The 27,839-nt window shown below is 45.9% G+C and overlaps 1 protein-coding gene across 1 annotated transcript; it reads right to left on the minus strand.

The window, feature by feature from the left end:
- Nucleotides 1–16,337: 16,337 nt before the first annotated feature.
- On the minus strand, nt 16,338–26,904 carry LOC125300292 (granzyme B(G,H)-like). The gene is made up of 5 exons (XM_048252065.1): nt 26,712–26,904; nt 17,282–17,438; nt 17,009–17,147; nt 16,606–16,854; nt 16,338–16,499 (listed from the first exon to the last, which is right to left on the minus strand). Exons 1-5 carry the CDS (start codon nt 26,902–26,904, stop codon nt 16,338–16,340), a joined length of 900 nt encoding a protein of 299 aa, XP_048108022.1.
- Nucleotides 26,905–27,839: the final 935 nt, after the last annotated feature.

The raw sequence follows: 27,839 nt of genomic DNA on the forward strand, positions 1-27,839 counted from the left end.
CCTGCATGTGACAAACCGACAATGATTATGATTATTAGAATGGTAAACTACAAAGGTGTTTAGCCTGCAAGATGGCTGGACTAAGTATTCTAAAACTGAATAACAAAATGTAGCTACTGTAAAAAAAATTGTAAATGTAGCCTACTAGTATTTTACTAGGCATCAATATACTGTACTGTGTTTACAGTACCTTACTGCTAGCAAAGGATTAATAACGGTGACTTTTTTACAGTAGCTAAGCCTTATGCCATAACACATACTAAAATGTTGCATCTTAGTTAATTTTCACATGAATGTACATTGCCTACAATGTCTGTGGGAATAGTTTTAACACTGACGATATAAAGTTAGCCAGTTAGCAACGTAATGAAGCTACCATCAAATATTAGCTTCCAGAGAAGTGATGATATCACATGGGGAAGGGGAAAGGGTGGGTAGGGTATAAGTATTTGTATTATGATGTGATTCTATTGTGTGGTTCAGTTTTGATAAACATAATTAGCACTACTTCTCCTGTCTTAAATCATTTCCCATGTAGTATGTTGCAGTCAGATACTGTCCACCTGTTCAAGTTCGTATAGCTTCTTTACCCTGGTCAATGCATTTCATAGTATACTACTTTTATAAGCTGTTCTCACTAGTTAGCCCACATCTTTTCTTGATCTTAAATCTTAAAAATCTAAACTGGGTTATGACTGGGATGTCTAATATTTGTGTCTTGAAAACGTATTATAATGACAAAAGAACATACAAGAAACCAACTATACAACTTCCAGAAAATATGTATTGATAACGTTCATTCTGGCTACTCTATGGACATCTGGACGTGCAATAATTACATCTTGAAAACGTCTTTTAATGACGTGTGTATGACATCCAAAATAAGACATTTATACAACATCCAGAAAATATGTATTTAAAACTTTCATTCTGGCTACTCTGAGGACGTCTTCTGGATGTTCAATAATTAAGTCTTTGAGACGTCTTGAAATGACGTATATGTAACACCCAAATGACACATCTAAACATCCAGGAAAGGCATTCTGGCTATCTATGTTCAATAATTCAGTCCAGGAAAATGACATCTATTTAACGTCCAGGAAAGACGTATTAAAAAGTTTCATTCTGGCTACTCTGAGGACGTCTTCTGGATGTTCAATAATTCAGTCTTTGAGACGTCTATAAATGACATCTATTCAACGTCCAGGAAAGACGTATTAAAAACTTTCATTCTGGCTACTCTGAGGACGTCTTCTGGATGTTCAATAATTTAGTCTTTGAGACGTCTTTAAATGACATCTATGTAACACCCAAAATGAGACATCTATTCAACATCCAGAAAAGATGTATTAAAACCTTTCATTCTGACTACTCTGAAGACGGCTGGAGTACGGCGACCACATCTTTTTGACGTATTTTGGTCAGTGGGTTTGTTCTCCCTATGGTCACGCCCATGACCCCCGGAAGCGGAACATCCCACACTATAAAAGCGGAGCTGACTTCCTGTTCGTTCCATACTATACCTGCAGGTAAGAGATTTATTATAAGAAACTGTTCAATTCGTTACCTTTATGGTACAGGTGCCTTGTGTCCCTGTGAATTGTGGCGCTATGCCATTTCTCCGACACCCCATTATTCCGACCACTCATTATTCCAAAAATATGCTTATTGATATGAAATGTCAATATTCCGACATCTAATTTTTCTGACTTGATTTTTAACAAGTGTCAGGCATCCCCATGTCATGTAACCTACAGTAGCCTACAACCATGCACACATGTAAGCATTCATTCAGTTTGATAATCCAGCTGTAATGCTAATGTTTTTGAAAAGCACACCAATTTTGCGTACCTTGTTCTTGTCCATCTGAAATAACTCCTCTACCTTTGCTGCCACCATATCCTTTCTTTTTTTGTTGTTTAAAAAAAATTTTAGATCCATGGTGGCCTTGAAGTCTTGAGTTAGTGAATAGCATAACATTGTGTGCTGCCAGCAACGAGTAGCCTACAAGTTCTGTAATCGCTGCGTGCGTGCACTCATTCTCTCCCCTGCTCAAACGTATAGTTTGCCTGCGTATAGTTCTGCATTAAGTTTCTTTTCGTAACATGTTTACTTTACAGAAAAATGTAAATAGCATACTGTCATGCAGTTAATGGGATACTGTGCAGAGTTGTGGTAGGCCCGTGTGTTAAAATTGCTATTATTGGGCAAACAAGATATTCAGTGTCGGAGTGAAGGAGCAGAATATAACAGAAGATGTTGTTACAACACACTCCACCGGAAATACATGAGCGTACAGGTTTTGTGCACCTAGTCTATTGGGGGGAAGCATGCATATGTTCCCCCGGTCCTATGTTCCCCGCTTTGTATGGGACCGGGAAACATAGGACCCTTTTAAAAAAACATAGGAACCGGGGAACATAGGGATGACCCCGCCCAAGGGAGTGGGTTGTTATATCCGTTAGCATGTTGTTGTCATTCAGCTAATAGTCTATTGTGTTATTTGTATTTCTAAGTTCTCTTTCATCATCTCGTGTTCGAGAGCCACCTAAGGGAGGGACATCTGTACCCGACCTCTGCAGAAGCAACCAATTGCACCAAGTCTGGCTTTGACCGACAGCAGCGCGAATCCGACGCCACGGATAGCCCCGCATCCGTGGTATAAAGGATGATGCCGCGCTGCCTCTCATCAGATGACATTCGCTTCTCGCGGATTGCGACCCATCAATACTCTGCGCAGCTCGACCGTCATCGCTCACTTTCATTTAACTGCCTGCAGGAGGACACATCCAGTAGCCCACCGGATCAGCTCTGCCGGGCGTGATTGTCGACGTTTCGGTCAGTTAACGAGCTGTTAGACGAAGCTACCAGAAGCTTTCCAGCTTACTGGCGTTTTCTCTTTTAACGGGCTGACACCTATCGTTAAGTTGTTTTCGTCGCTTGTTCGCTTGCCACCAGGTTGCCAACCTAATGGCTCTCTCGAAGCCCGCTACACCTGCTTTCGTCCAGGAAGCCACATCGCGATGCCTGCCCGGCCGCGTGTGTTGCCCTCATCGCAGCCAGGGATGCCCATCCCTTTTGTGTAGTGTGCATGGGCTACAAGCACACTCAAGAGGCATTGTCTCAACCTGAGAGTTGCAGTCACTGCATGGCTCTGCCTCGGAAGCTCCTGCGCCGGAGGCTTAAAGTTCCTAAAGCCACTCAGAGCGTCGAAGAGCAGCCGTGGTCGGACCACGAGGGAGACGACGAAGACATGAAGGCCCCGGAAACCCTCCAGGGCCCGGCTCTGCTCAGTTGGGCTGACCAGTCCGAGCAGAACACAGCGGAAATTGCGCTGGATCTCCCCCGCCGCAGCACCTCCCGCCCCGCGCGGTCGAGGAGGTCAACTTGATGGACGAGTCGGAGGGCTCGGAGGAGGATGACCCCCGGCCCAGAACACACCGTACTCTTGGAGGTGTGTGAGCGGGCTGCCTCCCGTCTCAACATCGATTGGCCGGCACTCATTAACCCGGCTGACCAAGAGAGGGACGTGTATGACGGCAAACTCTTAGGCTTGCCCCCAGGCAGACTGTTAAATATAATGTATCACTCTACAAATTTTCAAGATAATACCATCATAGCAACTCTGTACGCAGAAAAAGCTTTTGATAGGGTGAACTGGAATTTCCTGTTTTCCACATTAGGGAGGTTTGGCTTCGGGGAGTCGTTCATTAACTGGATTAAACTTCTATACACCTCTCCTTCAGCCACAGTAATCACCAATGGACTAACATCACAAAGTTTCACTCTTCACCGGGGAACTAGACAGGGTGCCCTCTCCCCCCCTCACTATTTACAATCTTCATTGAACCCTAGCAGCTGCCATCCGTCAGAACCCCCTCATCAAAGGTGTCCAGACTCCATATATGCATCACAAAATCAGCCTTTATGCTGACGACATTCTTCTCTTTCTTCAAGACCCCACAACATCAGTAGAAGAAACCATCAAACTCATTGACACATTCTCTAAAATTTCTGAATACTCAATCAATTGGAATAAATCTGCAGTTCTCCCATTACATCCCAACAGCTGGGATGTGACAGCCAACTCTTCACCTATCCCACTCTGCACTAACTATATCACTTACTTAGGGATAAAAGTCTCCCCCAGGCTGTCAGACTTATTTAGCCTAAATTATTCCCCTCTACTCACTTCAATAGATGATGACCTTCAACGCTGGAAGAACCTCCCATTATCCATCATGGGCAGAATCTCAGTAATCAAAATGACAATACTGCCCAAAATCTATTCTCTATGATTCCAACCCAGCCCACCACCCTCTGGTTTAAGTCTCTCGATTCATTAATCACTAAATTCTACTGGAAAGATAAGACCCCAAGGATCAAACTTCGCCACTCTCCAAAACCAAAAAGCAATGGGAGGACTAGAGGCCCCACACTTCCAAGACTATGCCCTGGCAAACCAGCTCCACTTCATCCACAAATGGCTACACCCCACCCCCTCAGACAACACCTGGTTAGACCTAGAACAAACAATCTGTAAAGAAATTAAAATCTCAGATCTCCCTTTCTGCAGTCAGTCGGTCAAAAAACATCCATCCTTCAAAGCCCCAACAATTTCAGCTACTCTGACAGCCTGGTGGAGATTCTACCACATCACTGATTCACCTATAGCACCATCAATTCGCACCCGATTTGGAATAACCCAGATTTCACCGTCAATAAAAAACACTTAACTTTCACACATGGATGGGAAAGGGCATCACTCACCTTCAACACATTCTTCAAGACAATAATCTGGCCTCATTTTCCTGTTTGGTCCAGAAGCACGCATCGAGTAAACACTTCTTACAATACCTGCAAATTAAATCATCTATCCTAGGAAAATTAACATCCAGACAGCTAACCTTGACATTCCCCACCAATCTCAGAGCTGCTTAATATTCCCTCTCCCAAAAAATACTCTCCCAAATTTACAAAATTATATCTCGTTCAGAAAAACAATTGGCCTGCCATATCACAAATGGGAATCAGATTTATCAATTACTCCCCGGTGCCGACTTCTGGACCAAAATGTGCAAAAACATCTACCTCATGACAGAATAGTAATCTACAACTAATACAATACAAGGTTCTTCACAGATTCCACTTCACTGCACATAAATTGGCTAAAATGGGGTTTGGCTCGGATCTTTGCACTCACTGCACACAAAATAACCCAGATACATACATTCATGCGGTTTGGCATTGCACTCCAATCAACCACTTCTGGGTGAGTGTCACAAAATCTCTCTCTTCCATCTTTGGCTGTCACATCCCAGCATCCCCTTCCTTATGCATACTTGGTGATACATCCACAGTCAATTTAAGCAACTCCTGCAATAAAACACTGCTGGTAGCGCTGACTATCGCCAAGAAAACAATCCTCATGAACTGGAAATCTAACAAAAAAACTCACATCACTCATTGGAAAAACTTGTTAACAGACTATATATCATTAGAAAACCTATCAATTACAAACTTAATCAATACTCAGGATACAACCTCTCCTTGGTACCCCTTTATCACCTACTTACAGTCCTGACCCTCGTTTCCTGAGTTCCATCTCCACACCATCATAACACACTTCATCAACAGATACACATATCATCGGACACTGGGCAGGGGAGGGTAGCTGGAACTATTATTGTTATTATTATTATTATTATTAGTAGTAGTAGTAGTAGTAATATAAATAGCATCCCCTTCTTTCCCTCCCCCTTTTATTTACATTCTCTGATAACTTTACTAATTTCACTCTTTCTCTCTGCCTCTCCCATCGTTATTCTGGCGGGGCCCCATTGGATGGCTTGGGAGACTCAGTCCCTGGCGGTCGCTGTGTGGTTTTGGCATTGGTTGGGTCCTGTGGGTTATCTATTGGCCCTGGGCCCCGGTGTGCACCCTTCTCATACACGGCTCATGCACCGCGCCTTGTCCTGGAAGCACACAGCACGCTTTTACTCTCTTTTAATTGCACTACATGTTAGGTGACATACATAAACAAAAACTACAAACAGGCTAGGGTAAGAGTGGAGTGCAGGTAGATGCCTCATCAGGTGTCTATCTGCATGCCTCACTTATTTTAATGCACACATTGAGGAGGAATACATCTTACACAGGGTAAGTGTGGTGTGCATGGGGAAATCCTGACAGATATTCACCATGCATGCCCACTTCTTTTAATGCTACACTCTAGATAGACCCCTCAACCTAGCCATTCACATACTGTACATATTTAGGTCAAGAGTGGCGTGTTGGGTGAAGGTCTGGGAGCGAGGTGTGGTTGGTCGTGGTAGTGGGGGATGTGTGCATATGCTGGGGGCCTGGGGCGATGGGTGGCACGCAGGTCCTCCCCTCTGTCAGCTCATCGCAGTATAACTGCGGGGGCTGGGTGGAACTGTGGCCATTAATGGGTGCCCAGGTTGGCAATCAGTCAGGCAATCAACCAGGCAATCAGTTATTCCTATTATTATACTTATCTTTAATAGAATAATTAGAACTCCTCTCCTCTGAAACCCTCCCTCTCTATGTTCCAGGTTCTCTCCTCCTGGCCCAACAGCAAGCCAGCCTTATACATATGCACACACACACACACACATATACATCCTCACATACTCACTACCCCTCACCCCCCAGCCCCAGCCCCAACACAACACCACCTCATTCACACTCTCAGAGCTACCATCCGCACCCCCCCCATCCCCCCTTCTTTTCATTCCGGTCATCAATTTCATCCCTGATAATCATATCTGTAATCATCCTGGACGCAAATCATCCTGAGCCTTTCTGTTATTAATGTTATGTTGTGTTATGTTTGTGGAAGCCAAGTCAATCTGATGTTTTGTTAAGTTACAGTATGTGTTTATGTAATGTACATCTGTTTGTCGTATGTAGTATTCATGTGCATGTCGTAGTGTTGCATTTTCTGTAATGTCAATGATGTTTACAAATAAAAAAAGGCTGGCCCCCAGGCCCTAAGAAACAGCTGTTGCCGGTGCTTCCCGCATGTGCTAAGCACATGAAGCACCACTGGGGGGACCCGCTGGACCTGAAACACGGTCTCACGGGGTTGGACGTGAAGAACATGTCCGCCCTTGGCATGGGTGAGCCACCGGCTATCAAGCCCTCGATAGCCATCTAAACCCAACACAGGGAGGGTTGCTCGCCCCCCCCAAGCCCGCCCTCCCGAACAAGATGGATTGATTCTCAGCCTCCATCTTTCAGAGCTCGTACAGAGCTAACTCGCTCGCGGTCAGAGCACTGAACGTTTCCTCCCTCTTGTCGGCATACCAAGCTGAGCTAATGGAGGATATGAGCAGGATGCTACAGAGCGGCAATGCCATGCCGGCCCTGTGGAAGGAGATCGGGACGGTGAATGATCTTGTCCTGCGCAATGCCCGCCAGGCAGTCCAAGCCTGTGGGCGCTCCATGGCCCTGTCCGTTGTGGGTGAACGGGCGTTATGGCTCAACCTCTCCGGTCTGTCTGACAGTGAGAAGAGGCGTATCGCAGGTGCTGCTGTGGAGCCAGGCCAGGTGGTTTTTGGTCCCGCTGTTGCTCTCATGCAACAGCGCTGCGACGATAAAAAGAAAGAGGACGAGGCGTTGCCTGCCAAGGAAAGTAGCCCCTCGCCCACCGCCCAGACCCCAACAAATGCCATCTAACCGCCCTCAGCATACTCCTAACAGGGCCAACAGACCTCGCTGTAACGGTCCTCGCCCAGGACTGCATCAGCCCCAGCAGCTAAGAAGCCACCTGCACTGGCCGATCCCAAGAGGAAGCGGTCTACCTGACCATCGGCTCTCCAGTCCAGGTTCCCGGGCGGCCAGCCCATTGGACTCGCACCTGAGTGTCTCCCCGCTAAAGAGGAGGAGACTCGAATTAGGTGGGGAGCGTTCAACCTCCCCGGTTTCAACGGGAATTCCAGCACCGTTCCTTGTGCTGAGAAAAGAAAGCCCGTCCTCCCCAAGCCAGAGCGCGCTTGTGGGGGGAGACTTGGGAATGTTCAGTGCACAGGCAGTGTCACCACACCATTCGCACTACACCACTCACACATTCTCAATAAAGGCTACGGCCATGGTGTGTTTGAACATAAAGAATCAAATACCAGAACATATGAGGCTACGGCCAACGCGGTCAGTGGTTCAGCCACCAGATGGCGACAGTGCAGCGCATATGAGGGCGCTCACTCCACACGCTTATACAGGCACTCAGGGGCTGACGGCGGGGCGACTGGCTCAACACGTTGCAGCGTGGAAGGCCACGTCCGCCCCCGAGTGGGTGGTCAGGACAATCGAGAGAGGCTACCGCCTACAGTTCGGTATAAGGCCCCCGCGTTTCAACGGTATAGTCTTCTCTAAAACGGAAGAGGGCTCAGGCTACTTCCTAGAGGAGGAAATCAACTCTCTTTTGTTAAAGGGAGCAATTCGGGAGGTTCCCCCATGCGAAGCGAATCAGGGATACTATTCCCGATATTTTTAATTCGAAGAAAGGCCTTTTAATTCCATCCTATTCTGGACCTGAGGGTGTTAAACAAACATTTGAGACGATATCATTTCAGGATGTTAATGTTCAACACTCTATCATGCTCAATACAACAAAACGATTGGTTTACATCAATCGATTGGACAGACGCTTTTCACCACATTGGCGTCTATCCCCCACACAGGAAGTTTCTGCGCTTTGCTTATCAAGGCAAATGCTACGAATTCAAAGTTCTCCCATTTGGACTTGCCCTCAGCCGCAGAACATTTTGCCTGTGTGTAGAAGTGGGGTTAGCCCCCCTACGCATGGCTGGGATAAGAATATTAACATATCTGGCTCATTCTGGCCAGCTCCAGGGACCAGGTGTTTCGGGACACACAATGGTTGCGGGTGCACTTAAACTCCCTAGGCTTCATAGTAAACTATGCCAAGAGCAACTTCACTCCCGCCCAGAATGTCACTTTCATAGGACTGGAGCTGAACTCAGTTGCCATGCGCGCTCGCCTGTCACAAGAGCGCACTCGCTCTGCCATGAACTGCCTCACACTGTTCAGAGAGGGAGCGAGGGTAAAGTTTCGCACATGCCTGAGACTACAGGGACTCATGGCTTCCGCCATACAGGTCTTGCCATTGGGGCTGCTGAGAATGAGGGAATTCATGAAATGGATTGCATCTCTCCACCTCGACCCCATGCGCAATCTCCGCCGAGATGTGAAAGTGTCGCGCAAATGCACTGCATCCCACGAGTTTTTTCCCACGGCACTCCCCTCGGGGCAGTGACCGCGAGGAAAGTTGTAACGGCAGACGCATCCCTCTCGCCATAGAGTGCAAGGGCTTTCTCCACTAGGTCTCTGTATGATTATAAGTGGCGAGTCTTTGAAAAGTGGTGTGACGTGCGTCATCTAGTGCCATATCAGTGCTCTGTCTCAGACATTCTCAGCTTTTTACAAGACCTTAAGGAGGAGGGGAAATCCTTCTCCACCATTAAGGTGTATTTGGCGGCTATATCAGCGTGTCACTTTGGTTTCAATGATGACACGGTGGGTCAGCACCCATTAGTACGAAGGTACATGAAGGGGGTGCGACGCTCGTTGCCAATCTCGAAAAAGCTCGTCCCGTCATGGGATCTCCCTTTGGTTTTGGATGCGCTGTCACGGCAGCCCTTTGAGCATATTGGGGATATAAGCTTGAAATTGCTGTCACTCAAGACTACTGCTTGCGCTAGCCTCAGCCAAACATGTTAGTGACTTGCATGCATTTTCGGTGCACGCCTCATGCCTTCAGTTCTCTTCTAATGGGGATAAGGTTTTTCTCAAACCTAACCCGGCCTTTGTACCGAAATGCTTCCCTACGTTCTCTTGCGAGGTGTTGGAGCTCATAGCCTTTCACCCGCCCCTTTTTGCATCAGCAGAAGAGCAAAGGTTAAACACTTTATGCCCCGTTCGAGCCTTGAGAACATACATGGACAGGACTAAGAGTTTTAGGCAGAGCGACCAACTCTTTGTCTCCTGGGCCCCCCCGCGCACGGGAAAACCTATTTCAAAACAGCGCTTATCGCACTGGCTTGTCGACGCCATAGCGGGAGCATACGATTCGAAGGGGCTACAGCCTCCCGCAGGCCTGAGAGCTCACTCTACGCGGGGGATGGCGGCTTCATGGGCGGTGTTTCAAGGGATATCAGTGCAACAGGTGTGTTCTGCAGCTAGTTGGACTAGTCCGGACACCTTTGTGAAATTCTACCGGCTGGATGTTACTAGATCGCCGGTTTCTCATTCGGTCCTGAGTGTTGGATCTGCGTGAGTCGCATCCCTACGTTCGTTACACTACTGTCACTTCCCTCACGGCACAGCCCTGCTCGGGCGATCTCTAGTCGAGGTGGGCTACATGGCCGATAACACTTGAGCAAATTCATAGCCATAAACACATTCCCTGGTCATGCTGTCCGCTGAGTGGGGTTATGTTGTGATTGTGCGTATAACTTTGGATGTGTCTGGCACCACTGCGCTGAGGGGACACCCTGGCGTAGAGACCATCCGAGGCTGACAGTGTCACGGTAGGCAAATGGGCAATCGGGGAGCTGTCCAGATCTCTCCCTTAGGTGGATCTCGAACACAAGTTGATGAAAGAGAACTAAAGGTTATACTGGGTAACCCCAGTTCTCTGAAACATCGAGTGGAGAGATCCACCGAGTAAGCCCCGCTGGCTTCACGAGAAGCGAATTGTCTACTGATGAGAGGCAGCGCGGCATCATCCTTTATACCACGGATTCGGGGCGGGGCTATCCGTGGCATCGGATTCGCGCTGCTGTCTGTCAAAGCCAGACTTGGTGCAATTGGTTGCTTCTGCAGAGGTCGGGTACAGATGTCCCTCCCTTTGGTGAATCTCTCCACTCGATGTTTCAGAGAACTGGGGTTACCCAGTATAACCTTTAGTTATATTGCAGTTGTTAAAATACTGTCCCCATATCACTGTTTGCAGTTGATGGGGTTGCTGGGTACATTTGTATACTGGGGCATCTCACGTTTTTGTTGGCTATCAGTTTTGTTACCTTGCTACTGCTGTTCGCAGCTAGTGGGGTTGTATTATAGCCTATTGTGTTTGTAGTTAACGTCAAGGCTAGTTTTGCTAGCGTGCAAGCTATAGCTCCACACTTAAGTAAGTATATAACTATACCGCCGCTCAGTTACATCCTCCACGCGAAAATAAATCACGCTTGTCAATTTGTCTCCATCACCTACTCTTGCAACTTTTGTGTATGCTTGTATGTGTGTATGTGCCTGTATGCATGCATGCGTGTGTGAGTGTGTGCATGCCTGTGTATGTCAATTTGTTTCCATCTCCTATAGAGCCTGACCGATATGGGATTAGCCACGGTGCTTGACCATGCCACCCAGCTGCTGGGTATTGCGTGGCCTGAACAGCCGGAGTATCATGGCTCGCTTGTGGACGGGTCGTACTATGAGCAGTGCCCAGAGAGGCGACAACGCCCCCTCCCAGCCTTCCCCGATTTCCTCAGTAAGGTGCAGCGCTCATGGGGGAAAACCCTACGGTCACCTGTCCAGGGCTTCGGGCCCTTCTATGCCCTACAAGGGGCAGAGGAGCAAGGCCTGTCTCACCTGCCCGAAGTGGAGGAGGCGCTGGCTGCCTACCTCGCCCCACATGAAGCATCGGCTCGTGGCCCACCCACTCCGTCTAAGCCGTGCAGACTAGTCACTGCCGGCCAGGCATCCAAGGCTTACGCCTGTGTGGGGCAGGCATGCCGTGCCCTCAACACCGCAGCCTTCCTCCAGGTCTACGCTGGTGAGAGCATGAGGTTGGCTGTGGAGGATGACGAAGCCCCGACTCCACAGTGGCACTGTGCAGGGCACAGGGCAGGGCGATGGGCCACTTGGTGGTGCTGGTGCGCCATCTGTGGCTGATGCTGTCCCAGCAATAGATGGTGCAATCCTGGACATGTAACAGTAAAGGAGACTGTATGCTGTCAGGATGTGGAGTTATTAGCGGTTAGTCTCCGCCCGTACTACATGCTGAGGGAGTTCTCGCATGCAATTGCTGTCTGTGTTTACGTTCCACCTCGAGCTCTCCCGGATACAGCGTGTGACGTCATCCACTCCACAATCGCAAGGCTTCAAACCCAACACACTGACGCCTTTTTTGTGATCTCTGCCGACTTCAATCACATAAAACTGGATTCCACACTCACAAATTTTTACCAGTATGTTGTCTGCCCTACAAGGAAAAACAGGACAATAGACCTCATGTATGCAAACGTGAGGGATGCATACAGTGCAAACCCCCTCCCCCATTGGGAAAGTCAGACCACAACCTCATTCATCTCCAGCCAATGTACAAGCCCAAAGTACAGAGGCTACCAGTTGCCACACGCACCTTCAGGAAGTGGACACCCGAAGTGGATGAGGCTCTGAGAGACTGCTTCGAGTGTACTGACTGGAGTGTGTTACAGAATGGAGAGGACTTAGAGGAGGTCACACAGTGCACAACTGACTACCTGAACTTCTGCATGGACATTGTTGTTCCCACCAGAACTGTACGCTGCTTTCCCAACAACAAGCCTTGGATAACCAGCAATGTCAAGACCCTTCTTAACAGGAAAAAGATGGCGTTCAGAGAGGGGGACATGGCAGAGCTGAGGCGCATGCAAGGTGAACTCAAATTCAAGCTGAAGGAAGCTAAGGAGGATTACAGAAAGAAGGTGGAACAGAAGCTACAGGAAAACAACTTGAAGGAGACATGGGACTGCATGAAGGTTATCACTGGCCTGAAGATCAGCAGCTCTGTGGAGGGGGACCTGGACAGGGCAAACCAGTTGAACCACTTCTACAACAGGTTTGACTGCCCTGCTCCAGCTCCAATGGCTGTGGTCTGTCCACCATCCCCCACACCCCCTCAATACCAGCGCAACACTCACCTCCATCATCACAGGCTATCATACCCCCACCATCACTGGATTTTGCACCCCTCCCCCACATGGCAATCACGAACAATGAGGTGACAACAACCTCAGTCAACAGCCATCAGACACACAGATCCCAGATGCACCCCTCCCCCTCCCCTACCCTTACACCCCTCATCATTACAACATATCAAGTGACAGTCCAACTTAAGAAATTGCGCAGCAATAAAGCAGCGGGGCCTGACAGACTGTGTCCAAGGCTACTCAAGGCCTGTGCTGCTGAACTGGGGGAGCCACTGAAGCACATCTTCTATTTGAGCCTACACCTTGGACAAGTTCCAACACTGTGGAAGACATCATGTCTTACCCCTGTCCCTAAGAAGCCACACCCTAGTGAGCTTAATGACTACAGACCTGTCGCTCTTACATCACATGTGATGAAGACAATGGAGCATTGGAGGCAAGTGCATGCACTAGACCAAGCAGTTTGCATACCAGGAGAAAAAGTGGGCGGACGATGTCATCACTTACCTTCTACACAGGACACATTCCCACCTGGACAAGGGAAAAGTGCTGTGAGAATCATGTTCTTTGATTTCTCAAGTGCTTTTAACACCATCCAGCCCCCTCAGATTGGGAGACAAGCTCTTGCAGATGGGTGTGGACGCCACACCTGGTAACCTGGATTACAGATTACCTGACTGAGCGACCACAGTTCGGCCAGACTGAAGAACTGTCTCTCTGACACTGTGATCTGCAGCACCGAGCGCCACAGGAACTGTGCTCTCTCCAGTCCTGTTCACCCTGTACACATCTGACTTCTGCTACAACACAGAGTCATGCCACATGCAGAAGTTTTCTGATGATACTGCAATTGTGGGGTGTATCAGGAACGGGCAGGAGGAGGAGTACAGGAGCCTGGTGGAGGACTTTGTGCAGTGGTGCAAACTCAATCATCTTAAACTTAACACTTCAAAGACCAAGGAGATGGTGGTGGATTTCCGCAGGTCTAAGCCCACTCTGCTACCAGTCCACATTGATGGGGTCAATGTGGAGGTGGTTAGCACCTACAAGTATCTGGGTCTCCACCTGGACAATAAACTGGACTGTTCAGCCAACACTGATGCACTCTACAAGAAAGGGCAGAGCAGGCTGTACTTCCTGAGGAGGCTGCGGTCCTCCAATGTGTGCAGTAAGCTCCTCAGGATGTTCTACCAGTCTGTTGTTGCCAGCGTCCTCTTCTATGCAGCACTATTGTTAAGCAGAAGAGCCTGATCAGCTGGAGACTTCGCTCACTGCCTTGCACAACTGACAGACTGAGAAAGTCATTTGTCCCCAGGGCCATTAAACTGTTCAATGCCTCACTTAAGGGAAGAGGAGAGATAGACTTCTCTGCATAGTCTGTCTGCCTCTTCACCCCCTCCATGTTTGGTACTGTCTGTCCACTAGCCACTTTTACCACTGTCTTTATGCCTCACTGTTTGCGTGCTATATTAGCACATTAGCACATATGCATAACCCCACCCCCCCATGCCACAGCCGAACTGTGGCCATACTTATACATTTTCTTAAATAGTTAAATATATAGATATACTTTACTTTATTTCTGCATTGTTGCACTGTTGGACTTACTCATTTGCACTATCACCATGACCACTATCACCATTGCACTACCACCATGACACTCATTCACACAGAGCACCTTACCATACCTTACCTTACTATGCACAGAGAATCACAGGCTCAGTCCCTGCCTCAGTCATTGCAAGCACCTCTGATTGATTAATCACCACTATGTGGATACTGTTTTTAGAATTGATTTAGATTAAGTGTTAGTTAGTATAATTTGTATTTTTGTCATTTGTATTTTAGTATATTTAGCATATTCTTTATCTTCTACTGTCCTTATTGATTAGTTGTGTGTTTATATTATATACTTTAATTACTCTTTCTGCTGTTAAAGAATGTGTTTGTGTTGTCTGTATGCTGCTGAGACCTTGAATTTCCCCTGGGGATCAATAAAGTATCTATCTATCTATCTATCTAGCTGCCTGACCCCGTTGCTGGATGCGTCCCTCTCCCCCTCCGGACCAACGATGGAGAATATGAAGGAGCGTTTTGAGGCTACACAGAAGAGCACCGCAGCGCTCAAAACTTTCCTGCCCCGGCCCCGGCCCCCGCTCACTCCGATGGCCGTACATCGACAGAAACAGAGGTGTAGGCAGTGCCCACAACAGCGGCAGCAGCCTAGATCGGCTGGTCAGCCCCAGAGGAGCATTTTCCAGCAGCAGCAGCAGAGCGGGCAGCCAAGCTGTGGCTGGAAGAGGAGCCGAGAGCGTTCTGCTTCTCGCTCTGGTCCCACTGGCCAGCCCCAGGCCAGTCGACGGTTGTGGCCTTCTTGGGAGGAATGCGCTAGAGGCCCTTCCTTGTTTTTAGTTGGCGTGCCAGTGTGTTCCCCTCGCACGTCTACACAAGCACTTGTTGACAAAAAAACAGTCACTGCCCCGTGTCTGGCGAACCACATTGCAGAGTGGCGGAAGTGCACAAGCTCTCAATGGGTTCTCCGCACACTTGAGCACGGGTACAAGCTACAGTTTGCCCGTGCCCCACCCATTTTCACGGGCGTCTGACAGTTGTTTGCTATGGGAAGGCTGAACTATATTTCAGTTTCAACGTGTAGGCTACTTCGATTAACCATTTTGATGCGCTCACAGAATGCTAGCTCTGAGCCAAAATGGGAGGGCGAGTGGGGCCTGACAAGAGCTGTTATTGGATCAGTACAGTGTCAGTATGGTAGATGAACCAATGGGCCACTGACTGTCCTTCCTAAGGGCCGATCTTTGGCCAAACAAATTAAATTATACATATAGCCTATTCTATCAGCCCAAAAGGTGCGTTGGCCCACCGGGAAAATGCCTGGTATGCCAGATGGCCAGTTCGTCCCTGGTATGAATTAGTAATGTTCTTGGTCATTTTGGTGGCAATTTCCACATGCACAGTGGCTCAACCCGCAGTCATCTGAAATGTTTCCCGTAAAGACCCCTGAATCTGTAAGGACCCCTAATGAGGTCACCCACAGGAAACCCTTCTGAGGTGTGATGCACTAACCACATGTTGCCATGGTGCACTTTTTGCAGTGTCACCGCTAATTTGAAGATGCAGGCTAAAGAATTTCACAAGAAACATGTCACTAGTAACTCAGCAAACTGGTAGATGACCATCAGAGATGATATTGTGATCAATAATTCCACTGTGTTGGTACATTTGCTTTATCTGGTTTAAGCCATCAGATGGGCTTATGTAAAACACCCTACAAAATACTTTTTAAATGGAATCATGTATTTAAATAAGAAATTGAATGAAAAAGGTAATGGAAAGCATGTAAGCATTTATTTCATTTCGTCAGTGTTTGACACTCTTTAAAATACTCTTTATCCATGGCAGATATGCTGATATTTTTGTGTAGACATTTGGCTTTTTTGGCTTGTTACAATTATTTTTCTCATTGAACGACACTACTCCCACAGCCTTGTTCTTGCAGACCAGAGGGCCTCCAGAGTCACCCTGCAACAGACATCAGCTGGGTGAGAAAACAAAAGTAGCAGAGCAACTCAGTTTTGTTCTTCCATTTTCATTGACCTCGAGAGTAGTGCATTTGCCCACAGCTTACCTGGCAAAAGCCTGCTTTACCTCTCGCACAAAGCATTCCTTCACTGAAAAAATCATTCCAGTATTGCTTGCACTCTTTTCTTTTCACGATAACCACATCTGCCTGGAGAAGGAGATTGTTTACAGGCCCATTGGTTTTTGTTGCCCCCCATCCGGCCACACTACAAACCTCTGCCCCTTTGATGTCTTTGTCTTTCTTAGGAATAGAGATCCATTTTACAGAGTTGGACTGTTTTGCTCCTTCTGCCAGCTGTGTAACATATCCAAAAACACTGTGACTGACAATGATTTGAACAGGTAGGATGAAACAACACAGTGCATCTTTAAATCTGCACCAAGTTAATTTGTGATATTTACTTTATAGAAATATAAGGAAAAAAAAACTCTTCAGTATTGCTATTCACCTGTAGAAGTGCAATGTCATTGAGAAGTGGCTTAACATTGTGTCCAGGGTTGATATGGTAGTATTTCACTGGTATCCTTGTTCCACTTTTCTGGTTTGTAATGTCATGTCCCCCTACCATAACAGTCAAATTCACTCCCCTTCCAAGGAGGAAAGAAAACACACTTATTATGTCAATGTATCTTCAACAATTATTTTAAGAGCTTTGGCTAAATCTAGCTTTTGTTGCATAACTCATATCATTATTTTTTTAAACTTGAATTAGAGGACTTACCAAGTGATACAATGAGCTGCAGTCATGACAAATGACTCAGACACCAGAAAGCCACCACAGATATGTCCCTTATTTTTCTGCACAGAGACCATGTAGGGTCTGGAGTGTTCTTTTGCTACTGTGCCATTCACAATGCCCACATACCCACTCTGGGCACCTGCCAAAGACAGTGGCAAAGATATCACACATGTATGTAATACTGTACTGTAGACAAAGTAGACATTACATAGATAACAACATTATAATGTGATGTATGTCTTATCAGTTCATTAATAACAAGTATATATTCACCATAGAACCTTGCATGACATCATAGATGTTATTGTATTTTCTTTGAAATATAAAAATAAATGCAGTAAATTGTAAGATATCATTTAGCTTATCAGATATATGATTAGGAACTTACTTGAGAAAACCAGCAACAGCATGGAAGCTGCAAGCTGAAGGCAAAGCAGAGTTGCAACACCCATGATGTCTACAAGCCAAGTGACAGACGCTTCACTGCACTGCAAGGGATAGCTCACAGGTGGTTCGTCCACATCCTCCCCGATGTGGTCTATGACTGTTTTGCCAGTTAGCTGTAAAGAATAAAGCATTTTCATAGTCACTCATATCTCCTCCGTGTCTAACATGCATGCACACTTACAACAGCGCCTAACAGCGAGATCACACACAGAGAATGCGGAAAAGTTTTTATACCCAAGCTATCCGGATACTGAATGAGGACTGTAGCAGGAGCACATGCATGTTGAAAACATGTCATTCACTTTAGACATTTCTTCTTCTTCTTCTCTTGTTTTTTCTATCTATTTCCTTATTTACTTACACATTGCACAGCCATGGAGACAGTGGACAAAGCATTTCGCTACATATACATATCCATATAATTGTATGTGACAAATACATTTGAATTGAATTGAGATCAAAGGCTTGTAATGTGTGCAGTCAAGTCCAATCCCAGGAGATACACACTCAGTCACTCGGCGAGGGCCTCTTTCTCGATCTGTGCGTACTGAGATTCAGTGGGCGTCAGTCTTCTTAATATGTACACCACTGGTCTGGATTCTCCATCTGGCTGTCGCTAAGAGATACGTAGTAGGGTAGGCTATTAGGAAAAAAACTGATAGCCTATATCCCCTCCGTTTTTAAAAATAATTCCGTTGAACATTGATATGCTACATGTTATAAACAGCTTGGAAAGGCTGTCGCAAATCCCTCGAGTGGTCAATCAGAGATTTCATTGTCAATGCAACATGCTGTTTTCCCTTGATAAAAGTGAAACCATGAGTTTTCCCACATCTCAACTTTGGCCAAAGTTTTTTCAGAAATAATCATTTTCAGTGATAAAACCTCATAATATGCATTTTCCATATGGGGTCTTAGAAGCCATCTGTCTCCTAGCCACAGCGTTTTTGAGAAAACTACTGCTTCATCTAACCTCGCGAGTGTGTCATCCACAGCTGGGAGTATGTATCGCTCACGATGCACGTTGGTTCTTGGATTTGTCGGATGACGGCCATGTTTTTTTTTTCATCCTCTGGAGCTCTGACGTTATTTTGTCGTTAAAGAGGTAATGTTACACGTCTAGGAGCTGACAGTGCATATGGCTAGGGCTCCTTCAGCTAACTCTATAGCTAGCCTGCAGCTTTCCTAAGCCTGTGAAACATTTTAACTGTATTTCCTATTGTTTAAACTGCTGCAATCTGTTGCAGTAGCGGTAGACTCTAGATGGCAGGGAGACCTGGTGGCATCCCCAGGTCTTTAACTACAAAGGTGTCCTGCTCTGTTCTCTTTTAGCCCTTTATAAGACATGCATTGAACGTGCCCAGTACAGTCAGTGGTTGGTTGTTGGGACCGCTCATCCTTCGCTGTGCACTTTTCAGATTACTATCTCTGGCTTTTGAATACACAGATTCTGGTATAGCTGTGACAGCCGCTCCGGTTTCTGACTAAAAGTTAATCAGCTCTCCGTTCATCTGTATGTCCTGTTTCCAGATACCTTGTTTCTGACTCTGAATTGTTCCCATTAATGCACATTCCGCCATCTCATGCCTTTCTTCAATAGCCTACGTCCTGTCCAACAAACTGCTGTGAAAAGGCTTTTGTTTTTACATTTTCTGCTGGACACTGCTTCCATGCATGCTGAGGACTTTTCCCCACATCTTTTACAAATCTCGGTTTTCTGAGCCATGTGACTCTGGTGCTGGTTTTTGTGCAGCTATAGCATCCACATTTGCTTTCTTAATTTCAGTCTTTTCACGTCTAATTAACGGTTGCTGGTTCTTAACATTAGATTAGGGTCTAACTGTAATTTTTCAGACAGTTTTGCATCTTTAATTCCCTCAACAATCCGATCTATGATCATTTCTTCTAGCAGAATTCCATATTGGCAGCACTTTTCAGATGGCTTTCTCTGGCTTTTGAATACACAGATTCTGGTATAGCTGTGACAGCTGCTCCGGTTTCTGACTTAAAGTTAATCAGCTCCGTGAGCTTGTGAATAATTATTACCGCTGACCGCCATTTTTTCGAGTCCTCTCCCTCTCTGGTCCCTCTCCTCCTTGTGGCCAATGCTGAAGGCAGATCATCCAGGTCTTGATTTAGCTGGGACAGTAATGACCCAGGAGGTTGATTATCTCCATCATCTTTAATCCTCCTCAGAACAGCCACTATCACAGGAACCTAATAAAAACTGGGATTAAATATATGGTGAAAGCTGCAGATGAGAGCTTCTGGAATATGCTATTAAAATAAATTCTTACCTGGTATTTCAGTGCCAGAATAATTTACTTTTTCCTTCTGGAACAGTTTGGACAGGCAGGTTAGGTGTGGCAGTTCATCTGCTTGCAGGTAGACTGCTGCACAAACCTGTATGTTGCCAGGAAGTAATACAGCCCCTTGGCTGATGGGCACTTGTTGACCTCTGACTCTTCAGCCAAGGCTGCCAGGACTGCACAGAGGTTGTGCTAGAGGTTTTTAATAGCTGCATCTTGCGACAGCCAGTGTGTGACCTTCACCTCCTAAACAATATTTAATGAGTAAAAAGATAACAACATGAGCAGGCCCAGAAGGTGCAAGTCATACTTTGTGTTAAAATTACCATTTTTAATTTAGCAGATGCTCTTATTCAAATCAACCTACAATTGGTGATGTACAGTAAGTATTGTTTTACTTTCAGCAAAACTTGCCTTGATGTTCAAATTATCGATGCCCAAGGTCTGCCCTGCCATCTTCAGAGCAGCAGTCCTATTGGCGCTGTTGCGGAAATACAGGTGGAGCTGCTGCAGGTGGTCCCTAAATGTTCCCATGTAGGGTACCGATGTTGACACACCCTTGCATGACAGGGCAAGCCAATGGGCAGCACAGACAACAGACACCAGCCAGGGGGAGGCATCCTGAAGTTGCTTGGCTACACCATTCACTCTCCCTGTTTGAGATCAAAACTTAAGGTGCTTTGTGCAACCGGCCCTTGCCGTTCTACACGTGTGTATCTGATATTGACAGAAAATCTTGATGAAAACAAAAAAAAATAAATGGTAGCGTTTCATAATATTTGAAAAAAAAACAAAAAAAAAAAACAATTCTTACTCAAACTTGAATCACGTGTAGATCTAACTGGCGACTGACAAAAATGTCAGAGGGGACTATTTTCAGGTGCTGCATGATATTGTGCTACTGCACCCATTGTGTTCCTTGATTATTTCGCTGGAATGAGAGTATAGTTCCATGTCAAATCAGCCTAGAAAATAGCCACGTTTCATTTTCCATTGGTCTTATTACACTTTCTAACTTGAGAGGAGACAAGTTTTAAATAGGAAAATTACCGGAAATCTTTCGGAAGTCACTTTTAAACGTGATGCTAGCAGGCGAGATGCTAATGGTCCAATCCGATTCAATGATCTATCCTAGGCTGGAGCTGAAAGTGGTATCGCCAGACTCAGAGAACGGCTGGATGAACTGGAGAAAGGTAAAAATCAATTGTTTAAAGGTCCCCTGCCACACAAAACCGTTTTTACTTGTATAATTACTTGTGTTTGTGCTATGTCGTGAATGTGAAAATAAACAGCTACCTCCTCTGTCAGCTCTAGCCACTGAAAATAAATAAGCAGAGAAATTAGGCCAGTTGCAAAAGCTCTTCAGTTTGATGTAAAATTGAGCTCATTATTATTCATGAGCTTGCCCAGTTGAGACCTGCCCACAAAATTTGCTTAGCTCTGTGACAGTTTTCGTAGGCCTATGCAAGGATGGTTGAATGTCAAGGGTCTTGTGCACTATGCACGAATAGAACTTCAACAATGCATTTTGCCCAAGAACCCAGACTTGGGCAAATGGCTTCAGTTTTTTTTTTTGGAACAATGCCACAGGCTTTGCAAAAAGGTTGCTGTTTAAGCCTGAGGCAGTACGTAGGCTACCATCACAGCAGTCTACGACCAGTGCCTTAAGTAAAACGTTATTGTCAACTCAAGGAAGTGCTGTTATACAGGTGTAATGCACTCGCTAGCCTAGCAGGTTTAATGCCCATTTGGACAATGTTAGCACTCGCTAGCCAAGTTAAGTTCATGCCATGAAGCTAAAATTAGTTGATAAAAGCTACCATCGCGGCAGTCTACCACCAGTGCCCAGTCAGTAAGTAAAAAGTTATTGTCAACTCAAGGAAGTGTTATGTTATACAGGTTTAATGCACTCGCTAGCCAAGTTAAGTTCATGCCATGAAGCTAAAAATAGTTGATAACGGCTGTCATGTTATGGACGAAACCTACTAGCTGTTAGCCAATCAGAGTCAAGCAGCTTAGCTCGTTGAATATTAATGAGAACTGGCGCAAATCGTGCAGAGTCTTCCTGCAGGCTTTCAATACCACGCTAGAATGGCTTGAAACAAGGTAACCAAGGCATGTTTTCCACAAAAAAATGTTACAGAGTCCATGGTAGAACTTAAGAATTTTTTTTTTTTTTTTTTTTTTTTTTTTTTTTTTAAGAGAACTTCAGAAATTACCACAAAGTAATAGAATACGTGTGGCAGGGCATCTTTAACTCAAGGGGAGGTGGAAAATGAGTGTAATTCCCCAAATGGTGGAATATCCCTTTAAAAGGCTTCACAGGTCACAAAGTTCATCCGTTTTTCACAAAAATGAATCTTCAGACCATGACTCACAAATACATTGCTTTTTGGACCCATATTCAAAACCGGTTGCCCATCACGACTAATCAAGTCGTGGATGGAAGTGAAGTGATATCTCAGCAAGTCTTTAATGTATCAAAACCAAACTCGGAACATGGGCTCAGGAGGCAATAAGGAGGAGGCTCAATACATTTGATGACTTTTGACCTATAGGTGGCACTGTAATTAGCAAAATTACGTTTTGGCCTGTAACGTGTGATGTGTTTGGAATTAAAACATATTAGAGATGTCTGTTAATACTTTGGGAGGTCCTTAGGCCGACACATGCCAACTTGTGACGTCAACATAATTGATTTGACTGCCATATTGGATTTCATCATAAACACTAAAACGTTTTCACAGGTCAGAAAGTTTGTCCGATTTTCACGAAACTTGGCGCAGATGATCTTCAGACCATGACTCACAAATGCATTGCTTTTTAGACCCATATTCAAAACCGGTCGCCCGTCACGACCAATCGAAATTGGCGGCAAAGCCGCCAAACAGGAAGTTAACTCATATCTCGGCAAATCTTTCACGTATCAACACCATACTTAGTACATAGGTACAGGACCCAATTAGGATAAGGTTCAAGAAATTTGGTCAATTTTGACCCCTATGTGGTGCTATAATCATAGGAAGTGGGCTCATATTTCAGCAATGCTTTCACGTATCGAAACCAAACTTAGTATATAGACTTGGGACCTCATCCTGAGGACACACAATACATTTGGTGACCTTCAACCACTGGGGGGGGGGGCGCTATAATTTGCTAGGGGCGCTATAATTTGCAACACTTTCTCAAATTGACACTAAACTTGGTACATGAACTTGGGACCACATCCTGAAGATGCACAATTAATAAAAGTTAGCTTTGTCCACTAGAGGTGCCATAATTAGCAACACTTTCATATATCACTCAGTTGCCATGGCAACTTCTGCTCATCTGCTTGGCCCCCTCATTGCTGCTTGCAGCTATATTTATTATTATTATTATTATTACTACTACCATTACTATTTTTTGTGTTGTTTTTTTATATATATGTGAAGCACTTTGGATCAATTCTGTTGTGTTAAATGTGCTATCTAAATAAGATTGAGTTGAATTGACTTATTCTCTTGTTCACTACATCCCATAGTGTCCTGTTGTATAGCGCACCCTAGTGTCCTGACGTTCCACTACAATATCAGCCAAGCCACAGATTCAACTGTGTGAGAAACTTTCGGTTTCACCCTTTATTACTGCATCTCAGTGTATGGCCTATTGTAACGATTAGGGTCAGGCATGTGTCATGGCGTGATGCTTTGTTTCTTTGATGTGGGCGTGGGCAGAAGCCTCAACTATGACACTCTCTGAGAAACACCCTCTCAAGGCTTGTTTGTGGTTGGCACTCAGCACAACACCTTTAGTTTAGGCCCTTTCAAAGATGAGTTGAACTGACTTGGGATGCGTGCCCAACTTGTCACATCACTCCAGGTCTACCAAGTGGAGGCTCTAAGCCAGTTCAGATCAGTTTTGAGGATAAAATAGACATAAGCTAGTAGAGATATGTAAGTAAAGAGCATTGGACTCAGACAACAAAAAAGAGGCAAAGGGAACAACAGGTAATATGGCCACCTCCTCGACATCCTGATGCCTTAATATAACATGATGCAATTAGAGAGGGAGAGGTTGCCTTGCGTGGTGTTTCAGAATTTCACAAGGATAGCAGGAGTAGAATACATAAGCAACGCACAGTAAAATAGGTTATTAATTGTTAGTTATAGTTTAACTATTGCTGTAAATCACAGGGGTAGTCTTTATGATGACGTTTTATCTCAACAATAATGGGGATAACATCCCTGTGCACCCTATCCCCTCACTTGCACCAAAGTAATGTATTTTTGAACCAGGAGATGGCGCTCTTGCCCATGTTTAGTGTTGACATATTTTCTGTCAGTTCTACTCTTGTACAAGGAGGTCCATCTTTTAATTTCAAAAGCCAGTTATTTGTCCTCATCACTAGGTGGCAGTTTTGTGATTGAGTAATATCTTACTAATGGTGCACTAAAGATGCTTTCAAGCCAACATGAAAAAACAGTGTTTATTTTTTCAAAATATGTTTAGCATGTTTTGCCATGCCAAGGGATCCCTTAGGAGGTGTCCATGACCCTTTCAGTGTGAAGACAAGGCAGGTTTATCTGCATAGCGCAATTCATATTCAACTTATAAAGTCTTTTACAGATGAGCAGATAGCCAATAGGTTTGCCTCTGGTGACACTGGCTAGCATCTGACGCCGATCTGGCACAACTCTCAACCAAAACAGGGCCATCTACCCATGATTCAGCTGCTCTTGGGGACACAGTTCAGTTCAGTTCAGTTCAGTGCATCTTTATTTCTCTGAAGAAAGTACAATTCATTTGCAGTTTACCTTGTCCAGACAGGACTTCAAACCCACAGGCAAGTAGTTACATGTCAGAGCAGAGGCAACAGATCAACATCCGTGGGTCACCAGTACAAAGAGCACCATAACATGTGGCCCCTGCTCCCTGTGCTCCTCCTAGGACCCCGACCGACCGGCCATCCATACACACACACACACACACAGACACACAACACACACAGACACACACCCCTCTCTCCGGTTGCTCCGGGCCTTCCCGATGAAAAGCCCTCTAATGCCATAATGGGCCGGCTCAGTGATGAGGAGAGGCTGTGTGTGACATGTCAGCTGAGCTCCGCTCCACCTCACACACACAGATGCTGCTGTGGGAAGCTCACTCAGGGCACGCAGGCCCATCGCCTCAAGGACCAAATAGCCTAAACATGGTGCATGCTTCATACAGCTTGGGGAAGATGCTATACTGTACCTCCATGTTGAGTTTGGAAGGTGAACGGGAGCAACATAGCTAGCTCTCTTCTCTATTAGAGGCCCTAATTTGAAAAATCATAGGCCTTAATTTGAATGCTGGGCAAAGTGCAAAGGCAGTCTATGAGCAACATTCTCATGCATGAACTAACAGCTTCATGTGGCATGAGACGGCTTTTAGCTGACCCCACTAATGTTTGTTCTTGTTCTTTCTCATGGTATTCATTTTGCAAATAGATTCTAATTTATTATTAAGCAAAGCTTTACCTAGTCTTTAGACACTTTGCACAGCCTTTAGATTAGTGCCCCTGGTCTTAGACCAAAAGCTTTTCTCAATAGAGATGTTCATTGAAATTGAAAAATTGAAATAGTCTAAGACTAGGCTAAATCCATGTTCAGGGAACCTGCCATGATGTTTTATAAGAGGTTGATCTGATACAGAGGGGTACAGAGACTCTCCCTATATGCAGTGCAAGGGGACAGCCTGATCACTGTCCGTCTAGCTTTAGGTGAATGGTTGTGGTAAGAGAGGCGCACACCCTGTGCACGTGCCCCCTCATCCTGTTGTTTGTCTCCATCCTGCTGGGGTGAAGAGAGGCAGCAGACAGACTGTTTTATTTCAGAAGACTCATATTTATATCACCGCTGGAAATATCTGTGAGGGAAAGAGGTCTCGGACCAGCACGTCCCCCCCTGTCCAGCCAAGAGCATTCATTTTTTCTTCTTTTTTTTCATTTTTTTTACATATTTTCAGGACGATGCTGACAATCCTTGACAGACGAAACAGACACCCCCACAGTCACGGACGTTTTATATGTCCGAGAGCAGCCTGTGGAAGAGGTCCAAAATAAATTTTTCTCGCCGCTGCTACTCAAGCTTATTTTTGAAACTCCTGAGAGGGGAAAAGGAGGCCCGTGATGAAAACCTAAATTTAAACACCAAAACCGTGGAAAACGTTGAGTGCCGAGGGGTGAATACCCGACCTGGTGGTGAGGCAAGGGGATCACGGGCGTGAGCGGGGTTAGCATTAACCGTGTGAAAATGTGTGCAGATGCATGACAAAAGGCAGACAGATGAGCTCCTCTTGCTTGGAGTTTCTGTCTGTCTCTCTCTCTCTCTCTCTCTCTCTCTCTCTCTCTCTCACACACACGCACATGCACACTCACACAAACACAGATAGATACACACATAGCGGAGGTCGTAGGCTAGAGTGGAATGGGTTTGGCTTGTCCCGTGCTTTGCATGAACCCATCCTGACTTATGTCTTTTCCAGTCCCCAAAAGCCAAAGACAACCTCATGATGTTGACTGGGCCCTGGGCCAAACTGTAGCCTGCTTCAGTTGGCCCAAGTCTCTGGCAGAGAGTGGCAGCCACCCCACCACCCCATCAAACACCCCCTCCACCCTCCAACCCCAAACCCACCCCAGCCCCCCGAGCCCCAGCCCATCTTACAGTGTTTGACTTGCCCGCAGGCATCCGGGGAATGCCAAGTGAGGCCGAGGCTGGACGTGTCCCGGCGGACCAGCGCATACCTCGGGCCGTGGCATGGACAGGCGTCGGTGTTGGTGGCGGTGGGCGGGGGTGGGCGTGTGCCACTCAGGAGTCCCTGTCTCATGTCCGTCCAGTGGCTTCAGACGGGAGGCCATAATCCAACCTGTGATGAGAGGGGCCACTCTGATAGATCTGCTCTCCACTGCCAACTAACACGGAGAACTGGACAGGGCAGCGAGAGACGTGGAGAGAGAGAAAGAGTTGGAGAACAGAGAGATAGAGAAATGGAGAGATGAAGAGCAAGATTGAGATGAAGATGGGGAGAGGAGAGAGAGGGGGAGAGAGGGAGAGGGAATTTGCCCGATTGGAACAGGGGCTTTTCTGAAAGTTATGGAACTTAACTCATTTTAACTGCCACCATTTTGAGTTCTATGAGGCGGAAAATATTTCAGATTTTCAGAGACGGATTCCAAGAGCTAGCATGCAACGTGAGTTCATCATACTGGAAAAGTTCAAAATAAATACTTGCTGGTTAGCTACATATCTGAGGACTGCTTAATTATTAACATATTTGTCCTAAACTGAAAACAACTGAGGAAACCAGTTGCTTTTCCTCCGATGAGGGCAGAATGCCTCTAAGAAAAACTCGTTCTGGGACATGAAGAACATGAAAACCATTAGCAGTCAGCCCTTGGCATTATGTTCCACAAAATCATATCCATGGATTACTGTCCTTCAAATAAAAAATTAGAAAAAAGAAAGAAATAATGGGGTGACACACACCCAATGACACACACGTATAGGCAACACATACATACACACACACACGTACATATAGGCACGCACACAGTTTGCCCCTTGGCCTATTCACCATAACAACTTGGGCTGTTTTTGTAACAAAACAAGCCTAATCCCAAATTCAGAGAGTTGTGAATGGCCCCGAACAAATGGCAGACAAATGAGAGGGATTAGAGGGCCAGTGAAAGACTGAAGGGCTCTGCTATTGATCTCCGGTGGTCCCGCGCTCTTTCAAGGCCACTCCGGCTGAGGAGGCCGCAG

This window comes from Alosa alosa, chromosome 9 (assembly GCF_017589495.1).
Source record: "Alosa alosa isolate M-15738 ecotype Scorff River chromosome 9, AALO_Geno_1.1, whole genome shotgun sequence".
Lineage (NCBI taxonomy): Eukaryota > Metazoa > Chordata > Actinopteri > Clupeiformes > Clupeidae > Alosa > Alosa alosa.